This window comes from Eleutherodactylus coqui, chromosome 9 (genome assembly GCF_035609145.1).
Source record: "Eleutherodactylus coqui strain aEleCoq1 chromosome 9, aEleCoq1.hap1, whole genome shotgun sequence".
In the NCBI taxonomy this organism is placed as follows: domain Eukaryota; kingdom Metazoa; phylum Chordata; class Amphibia; order Anura; family Eleutherodactylidae; genus Eleutherodactylus; species Eleutherodactylus coqui.
In genome coordinates this window covers 81,015,413-81,025,267 of record NC_089845.1, presented here as the reverse complement: position 1 = coordinate 81,025,267, position 9,855 = coordinate 81,015,413, and the positions used below count along the sequence as shown (strand labels likewise).

Below are 9,855 nucleotides of genomic sequence, written 5' to 3'. Positions count from 1 at the left end.
ATGCACCTTTCTCTTAGCACCACTATTACCAGATATAATATAATGATGTAGACAATAGACAGAGTGGAAAATCCATAGTACTAAGGACCGTTATCCTGTATAGTGCACACATTCAACATGAATACATGCGACTAAAGTGTATAAAGGTCTCTTTACTAGGAAATCACATTAAACATATGTATCAGGGGTGACCATTTAGAGTTATTATACAATATAAAATATATATCACAGCAGCAGCTCCATTTCAGCACCAGCAAGCGAACAGCTCCTTTAACACAAGCCATGCCATAAGTGAAATCTATCATGTAATAATAACCTTATTTAAACAATTAAGCATTTAGGGAAATTCTGGAGATCGTAAAGATTCATTGGCAGATCAGAGATTTTCATTTAACTCCTTCTGGTGAGGGTACATATCATGTCTATAGCATATATACCCAAGCTTCATTTAGGATAAGATATACAGTATATCTGATATCTGTTACCTGAATAATTATGTGAGGATTTCCCTAGATGAAACTTTCTAAAATCAAGAATGAGCACTGGATACTTTTGCTTGTCACCTATGCTGTCAGAGATAATTAATGGAAACATTTTGCCAAAAGAGAAAAAAATATTGATGTGTATTTAAACGGAAGGGAATGTGCATGTCAGAATATTTATAAGAAAACTTATGACTGTGATCGGATCATCTGATGAGAATTGTTATCGTGTTCCTGGAGGAATTGGCCTGATGACGTCTTTTCTCATACTGGATCATTACGTGACTTACACTCTGAAAAAAAGGGAAGCTGTTTGATCCATGGATAAAAATCCGAGCACCACAGAATCACAAACAATAGCTGGTATTTCAAGGTAATATGCAGACAAACATTTACAAAGCAACCTCTTCCTAAAGTGGCGTTTGCAGTAACTATCCTGCATGTGTGTATATATATATAAATATATGTATATACATACAAGAACGGAGGGCTGGTCAACTTGAATTGCAGCACAAGAAGGAGAAGAAAGCAGCTAGAGAAACGCCTCAGGAGAAGTATCTTAGAGAAGATCTGATCTCATTGTCAGCATCTCAGCCCAAGACTCATAACAGGCTGCACCAGGCTCTCCCTGCCTCCCTGGCTCACTGCTTTTTTATATCTCATTCGCATTTACTTCCCAGCAGCTACAACTTGTTTTTTTTTTTCTTTCATGTACTTTTTCAGCTAGGGAGGTTATATTTTATTCTTTATTTTGTTATTCCTTTTGCTCTTTTTCTCATCTCAGTCGGAATCCACCTTTATTTTTCCCCTGGAATTGTGGCTTGCATGAAACTTTTAGTCCAAATAGCAGCAACCAGTCAGTTACTGTGTAATCCCAACCTGTCAGACAAGGCAATGCAGTCCACATTCTGAAAGAGAGAGCGCAAACTTGCAAGACACTTGGCTTTAACTTGGGACCTGACATCTCTGTTTCTGTGACACAGTGGAGTTTTTTTTTATATGGTAAGAACCCTGAATGCTTCCATATATGAATCGTTAGTCTAGAATTGGCAGTGGCATCCACTTTTTACATATAAGATAGGGTAAAGGTTAAATGTATTGTATGTTGGTAAATATTATGCCTGCCCCACTTGCATATGTATTGATCTAATTCATTTCAAATTGCACATCAATCTAAGCTAATGAGAAGTGCTTGTTGAAAATGTTTCCTTCACTTCTCTCGCCCGCAGAATGACAATGTACAGGAAAGCACTGCTCGCCTGGCTGTTGGTGTATGGAGTAATGCGCTGCACTGTCCACTCCTCACCTACTGCGCTCAAGTACCCAGCACTTAGGTAAGTATTAGACTAATTATTGTTATCAAAACCTGTTGTTGTGTCAATCAGATAATCTACTAATTTAGCACGTCCTTTGGAAAGGACTCATATTGCATTTCAGTATGATATACAGACGCTGTGTTAGCAAAGCATTTCATATTATAGCTGATTTACTACAAAGAAAACTAGGGAAGGGAAAGGGGTTGCCCAGAATGCATTCATATGCAGTGGGCTAGAATATCAGCAAAATGTGCAAAGACACCGTTTTATCAAAAATACTTGAAATCAGCAATTTTAATGTGAAAAATGTGCTACATTTTAAACACATTTTCCCCCTTTAATGTGTCTGTCTGACTCATATCCTTGGAATTTCACCATTATATTTTGCATTTTACATACAGATTTCTAAGGAAAAGATTTCACTTCCCAGAACATGGTTTTGCATTGCTTCAGAATGAGTAGTAGAATCATGTATAGGATTAGTGATAGTACATCTTTAAATGACAAAACATGACAGCCAGGGAAGCCCTCAGTGCTTCGTGCCATTGACTGCTGGCTGAGACGTTTCATACAATAGAACAGGTGCATAGCTTTTATTGTAACAGCAAATTAATCAAATTACAAGATATTTGAGAAAACAACGTAGCTTTTTAATTAAAAATAGTTTATTATCTGGAAGGCTGTATTCATTTAATTTCCTTAGGAGCTAACTATAGTTTCAAGGATCTACACTGGGATCATAGGAATATAGACCATATGCATTAATCCATTTTACTCATATTGTATGTGTCCTCAATACGCTGGTAAAAGCAAGAGACACCAGCGCTAATTTATGGCAGTTCACCTTAAAAAATGCTTAGTTCAAAGAACATTATGGCTAGATGTTGAAATGACTAGCATTGTATATTACTAGTGCCTTTCAAGATATAAGTCACATATGGAAAAAAAAAGCGAAAAAAATTATTTATCAAATGAAATATAGCAAATACCTTGCCACTATGGTCGTTAACAGAAATGATTCCAATTAGGCATTACATCTTCTCTTATTCTTGCTTTTTCTTGACTTTGTAATGATAAACACCTTAACATAATTTCAGCTATTTTCAAAAAAAAAATCAATATTTTATTGCTTTTGTTAGGCTCGATATTATTTGGCTTCTGAATTTCTTACACAAGTCACTTATTAGATTTATAAATAATTCATTGCCTGCTCTGAACATTGCTCACCCTTCTCGGTAGAATCACTCTTTCTCTTGCAATGAAAAACAAACATTTGAACATATACAAACAAAAGCTTTTGGAAAACGGGTCACAAAGCAATAAGTATAATGTAGTCATAAAATATATGCACATCTTGATTTCTGTACTTTTTACTTTATCTTATTTATTTGCTTTCCCACCATTACCCTATTAATTAATAATTCATTATTATTTCCTATCAATTGTTTTTCTCGTGCCAGCTGTTGCTGAGATATAACCCCTATCATCCAAAGCATAGAACTGTTGGAGTTTCAGTCCAGAAGCAGATGATATACCACAGGCTGTTTCAGCTTGTTGTGTGTTCGGTGACAATGGTCAGCGTAAACTGTTTGGGTGTGTTATCTATTTGGCTATGTTAATCTATATAATACCCAGGATCATTTGTCTGTGGTACAGAGAATCTGACACAGCTAAACTGTGATCCAGATTTAGCAAGAGTGAAACACTTTGGAAACATCTATTATTAATAATGCTGGCAGAGCAAACTGACAAAAATAGCTTACGGTGACCTACATCCCAGCAGATACAAACTGAAAAAAAAATCCTAAGGAGGAACTTGGCATGAAAAGAAACAAAACCCAACAAAGTCAGGACCCAGTCTTTCTAAATATACCCCTCCTTCTGTAGAAGGGAGCCGGGTAATGCTACTGCTAAGTATTTTCAGTGCTTTGTGGCCAATGCTTAGTGCTCTGATTTAATGTTTGGAAGCTGATAGTGTGTTTGATGATGCTGTTCTGCCAATAAAGGAAAGTTGTTTCCCTCACCCCCCCCCCCTTCCCCAACCTTTTCTAATCTTTCCTTTCCTCCCCTCCACCTCCCCTCTCTCCTCTCAGTTCCCTGTACTAATGATTGTAGGATTTGGCAGCTAGCTCTGGCCCAGCCCCAACCTCAGGTCAGCTCACAGATGGGCTGCTCTTGTTATTTCTCTCACGCCCACCTACAGATTGATAGGGTCTCAGGGGGTCTTTTTCCATCAGCGTCTGGAATCTCATCACTGAACAATATTCAGAAGAAAAAAAAAGACCAGTAATGTAGACACTAGAAATGAACCTTTGCCAGGGATTACATTGCTCCGAAAGGCACTGATCAAGTCATTATGCATTTTTTATTAATTAAGAGGCTTACAATTCATTCTCCTTTTTTCTCTCTGCTCATTAGGCTTGAAGATGAAGTGTATGATGAGGATGGTAACACTCTTCCAGGCTTTGCTTTTGATAACGATCCGATTGGTATTGGAAATCCTGCCTCGGTCTTAGATGATATGTACTCCTTTTATTACCCGCCGGAAAAGAGGTGAATTCAGACATTTTCTCTAAATGAGTTAAAACCTAGTTAAAATGATGTGTTGCATAGTCACAAATAACAAAATAAAATCTGCAAACACAATAACCCTGTTTCTGTTTCATGTCAGACCGTATTGTGACTTCTGCAGTGCATCTAAATTATTTAACAGGAGGTGCACATTTAAAGTGAAAATGGAAATTTATGGAAATTAATAACATTCAGCGCTAATCAGGTGGCATCTTGCAATTAAGCAGCATCCTGGGAAATTAACAAAAAAAAAAAAAAGCCGTGTATGTATATATAGCGTGAATGTGGGAGGAAAGGATATATCAGGCATAACATGTGGACTGGAGTAAAACATGACCCTGTGACAAATCAGTCTAGGCATAATCAGGAAGCTCTAATGGGTCAGCTGCACCCACCCTCCCTGCGCACATACACACATTCCATTGAGAAATGCTTCTTGCTTGAAAACAACACATGTTGATGTCAGATTTCCAGGAATCATCTTTCCATTTTTAATTTTTGTCTTTGCTGTTGTCAGACATGCTGATGATCTATTAAACAAAGCCTATAGGAATTTACTGGGGCAATTGTCTGCGAGGAAATACCTGCATACTCTGATGGCCAATCGCTTAGGGTAAGGTTGTGCTGTTAAAACGTAGTATTTGTACACATCCAAAAAAGGGAAAAAAATAAGTCCACATTCAGGCTGTAATCAATATTTATGAAGAACAGATTTGCCTTATTTACTGGAGCATATGGACAATGTAGCGCAAAATATCAGACAGTAGACACGTCTAGTTTATGGATTTCAAATGCCATGATATTTATTTTTATGATCCACATTTAGTAGGACTACACAGCTTCACCGTAGCAGTAAAGCTATAATAAGCTGTGTTGTTTATTTCACCTGGATTTACATTTCGGGGGTTCAATTCTCTTCTTTTATTGTCCAATATGTCGCTGATTATCCTTTGAAAATACGTAGTAGTTGTTCACCCTCACATAATATAGATTTCTGGGTTGGGTAACATTTTAATAACACTCAAGGGAACTCATTGCATCTACATAATGAATAATTCATAGGATGAATATATTGTCTCCAAACTGTCACCTTAAACTATCTGGCTTTAATGTCACAGTATATGAATTCCTTTTAGTTAGTAAAACCTGTGACTTCTTGTGTCAGATGTTTCATTTTGTTGATTTTGGTAATTCTCCTTTAAATTTCAATATTGAATGCTAGTTGGAAAACCAATTTAGACACCTGAGTGGGACTGAGATCGTTAGATAAGAGAACAGAACATGGTGATGCATGATGAAATTAATATTGATAGCTATTTAATATGAAGCATGCGCAGATGGGGCTGGCATGAGAGCATTACTTACATATGGCCGTGTAGCGCATAGTATTACTATTTGTCCATTCGTTTTATACCATTTATAAGTCTGGTAAATGATACCAGACTACAGAGGATCTAGGCTTGGATTTTTACCACTCAGATGACTGTGAATAATGCAGCACAGACAAAAGGCAATGTCTGCAATTTAAAGGATATTAGGAAGCCACCCTGATCTTGTCTCAATCAGTAGGTCGATATCTTGCCATATATTTCACAAGAAGAGCACAACTCTTTTCATGTTGTTGACAGGAAGCCCCTAGAGGCAATTAGGGTAGCAAAAGGCTGGGCAGCCTTGTAGTGACTGGTAATGAGACAGAGGCCTTAGGGAGTTGTCCAACATGAGGATCAAGGCATAGGGTTGCCTAATGGAGCTTGGGTAGATAGTGCGGCAGATGTTTGAACCCATGTGTCTAGGATTTATCCAAGTCTAATTCGGTTTGACATTAAGATATTTTTCTTGCAAGCAATAAGAGTTGATCATTAACTAACACGCACACAAACGCTCAGCATTGCTTGCTATTTTGATGCACACATTAGCCATCTGTCAGAAATCACATGTTAAAGGTGATAAACTAGAAACTCTTTATTGTAATTTATGTTCTCTTTGTTCCAAGGCGAGGCATTTTCTTTGACAAACACATCATTTGGAGGCCAACATAAATCAGGGTACAATTACAAGATAAACCTCTTCTAACTGCACAATAATAAATGGTATAACTGCAAGATAGCAGCTGATAGCTCAAAGTGTTTGGCAGATAAAGGAATAAGAAATCCATTTGTCATATTCCCCATGAGACTATATAGCTACCATATGCAATTCATTTGGGGGGATGATTCTAATCTGCCTCTTTTGAGAGAATAGCATTACTACTATGTATCTGTTGATGGCGGTGTTGTTGTGGGTATTATTATGGGGATTGGGAATATAGCAGAAATATTATACAAAGTGTCTTGTGAAGAAGCATGCTGCACCTTTTTAGGATTATCCAATTAAGTGAAATGTATCTACTTACAATTGTCCTTTTGCAGAAACACTAAGAATCAAATGGTGTGAATCCAGAACAGATTGAGATTAGATGTAATAAGGTGATTGTGTTTTTAATATACCGAGTGTGACTATTAGATGATCAATGAAATGTAAGAGTCTTGTGCAAGACATATATATCACCTTTGCATTCAACACACAGTATTTTAAGATAATTCTCAGGATGGGGCGGAAGGATGGGGGGGGGGGGCTCTATATGTGTTAATTATTAGTATTGGGTCATTGAAGAGTTTTTGAGTTCTTACTAAGAGTGTTGTTCCCATACTGCCAATTTAGAGTGTATTTCCAATTTCAGATATAATTTAAAAGAAAGAAGATCTTATGCGTGACAGAAAATCTGCCACCCATTACATTAAACTTTCGCATCCCATTGTTTTTTTCACAGTAGACAAGTCTTTCTGGTTCCCTGCTGCATGCTGTGTACATCTTTTCCAATGTTCAGTAGATGTGGCCATTGATTTATGGCACCTATCAACTCTAAGAGAATGGCTATCTAAGGAGAGCTCACAGACAAGTCTGTAGCAGGGTGCACAGGGGGATCAGTTGCTGTACCTAAACAATGGAACATAGATCACTACAGAAGTATATGCCAGATCTAGTGCTCATAAATTTTATCTGAATCTGGAATTATATGGTTGCCTAACTCAAAATCGCTTCAATGAGGCGTTTCCTACTTTTAAGTTGACTGTGTTTTGTGAATGAGTATGAGCTCTATTGTACGATGCTCTTGAGCCAAGTATCTCTAACACAGACTCTGCTAGAGAACAGAGCTGGGTGCATGTCGAGAGATGCTACTGTAGACTGCAACTCTTGCTTTTTGCCATTGCAGTGCATTGAGTAGCAGCAGCCTGGAAGATGATTCGGAACCACTATCAAAACGGCACTCAGATGGCATCTTCACTGACAGCTACAGCCGCTACAGAAAACAAATGGCTGTCAAGAAATACTTGGCAGCAGTCCTGGGGAAAAGGTATAAACAAAGAATAAAAAATAAAGGACGACGAGTAGCATACTTGTAGCGATGAGCAACCAGCCAACCTGTGTATACAGCCCAACAAAACGAAAAAAAAAAACACAAAAAAAATCATCACCAAACTGACTGAACAATCATCGCTCCTGTGTTATCTACAAACATGTATTTATGTATTAAGTAAAGCCATTAAATGAATATTTTGATAATAATATTGTTTTTCTTTTGTACAAAGCACTAGAGAACGCACAGATCTACTTTGTGGACCAATTAATAAGTTATATATGTAATATATAAATCTATATAAGTGATGAAGAAGAAGTACAATGTGTGCACAAATCTTAGAATTCACATGAGCTGTTTATGTTTTTATATAAAAAGAAATAGAAAAAAGACAATCATTGCTTTAAATATTTGCTCCTATTTTTGTAACTTGAAATTAAATAGATGGTATTTTTATCCGCAACAGGGTCGTAGACCTTAATTTTAATCTTTTGCTGATAGGCATATACATTAATGACCTAGTGTAAGGGATTATGTTGCTAATGATTTGGGAGAATTGCTCTAGGTGATTCTGCCTTTGGTGAGTGTGAGCACTGGCTCCTTTAATCTTTTTTAGGAGCACTGTCCCTCCTGTTAGATTTTTCCAAATGTTGTGCTGTCTTTAATTCCACTTTTATATGTATTTATTTTTACTCTAAATAGTTTCATGACCCCAAAGTTCTATTAAATTAACAGACACTTCAATGCACCCCACTTTAGGGGTAAGTTCAGAGTCACCTATTAAACTTTCAAATTTGACCAGGCACATACTAACATTGACTGGCAGTAAATATCTGCTAGTCAAGTGACAATATGAAAGATGGAAATAGGCACAGCACATTGTGTATGGATCTGCCCAAAATGAAGTTCATGGTTGTGGACCTGTCTTCTAAAAATTAATCTAAGTTCCTCTACAGGTCCATTACCCAACTGACGATGGGCAACTTGGTATTGGAACGTTATACAAAGTACATTGTGTTTCTCTCCAGTGCTGTCCATGCTTCTCTTCATGTGAATCTACCAAAAATATTTTCTTCAGCTCTAAGTCTAGATATTTATTTTGCTGTCTTCTTGTAGGATATTATACCTTTTTTCCTTGCCCTTCATCATTTTAGTACTGTAGTTCTGCAACTTATTTATTCTCCTAATTGTAAACACCTCATGTTATGTTTATGCAAGCTCTTATTGTAAAGTTAGGAACCCTGTTGTAGCTACTACTAAATAATTATGCACTACTACTAAAGTTTTGTTCTTTGTTTTTTGAGTCTTTAAAAGGTAAAATGTATTTTTCTACATTATGGCTTATTGCTTAGTAAAACTACTTTCATAAAACAACGTTTTGTCATAATATAATGTGTTAATGTGTAGCATTCAAAAAGTATTTACAATCAAATGTACAAAAACCACAAGAAAAAAGCAAAAGCAAAAAAAAAACGCAAGGAAATTGAGGTCTCTCTTGCTGTATGTCCATCTCATAACCATGCCTTTGTCTGAAGAGTTGTCTAGAAAATGTAAATACTTTTTTTTTTTACTTTTTACCTAAATTTATCTTAAAAGAAAACTTCATCTGAGTCACCAATGTCTAAGTCAAGAGCAAGACCACTGCTAGAGAAAGTGCACCAAACCGTTCAGCTTTTTATTCCTTCCAGTCTGATCAGAAACAGGTGATTGATCAAAGGAGCTTGACTAGAGTTCCTTCCTTGGCCACCCCCTGCCAACTGATCCTATTGCAAGCAGTACCTGCACATACAGTAGGAGTTTGGTTTGCATGACATCAATCTCACCTTCATTTTGCGTTTTCCTCAGGCAGTGTGACACAGGATGCAGTTTGCAGCTTTTGTGCCTTCCCTCGCCTTTTAAAACGCCACGAATCACAGATGGCTTTTTAGTGGCCCTACAATGCTGCAACACATCGGCTTGTATTTTAGTCTCATCTCTGTATTTCTTTGTAGTGGATAGGATTATAAAGTGTGTTAGCTGTTCAGATGATGTAGGGTTTCAGTTGCTTTTCGAGTTGAGTGTAGTAGGTATTGCATCATCTATTTAGCAT

General features: G+C 37.0%; 1 protein-coding gene across 3 annotated transcripts; it reads left to right on the top strand.

Annotated features, from left to right (window-relative positions):
- Positions 1-802: 802 nt before the first annotated feature.
- ADCYAP1 (adenylate cyclase activating polypeptide 1) lies at positions 803-9,066 on the top strand. 3 transcript variants are annotated; one of them, XM_066578968.1, is made up of 5 exons: positions 803-855; positions 1,712-1,816; positions 4,217-4,351; positions 4,887-4,982; positions 7,623-9,066. In XM_066578968.1, exons 1-5 carry the CDS (start codon positions 803-805, stop codon positions 7,810-7,812), a joined length of 579 nt encoding a protein of 192 aa, XP_066435065.1. In that variant the 3' UTR covers positions 7,813-9,066. The 3 variants fall into 3 exon arrangements, with proteins under 3 accessions (XP_066435065.1, XP_066435068.1, XP_066435066.1); XM_066578969.1 differs by lacking the exon at positions 803-855 and adding an exon at positions 936-1,484; XM_066578971.1 differs by lacking the exon at positions 4,887-4,982.
- Positions 9,067-9,855: the final 789 nt, after the last annotated feature.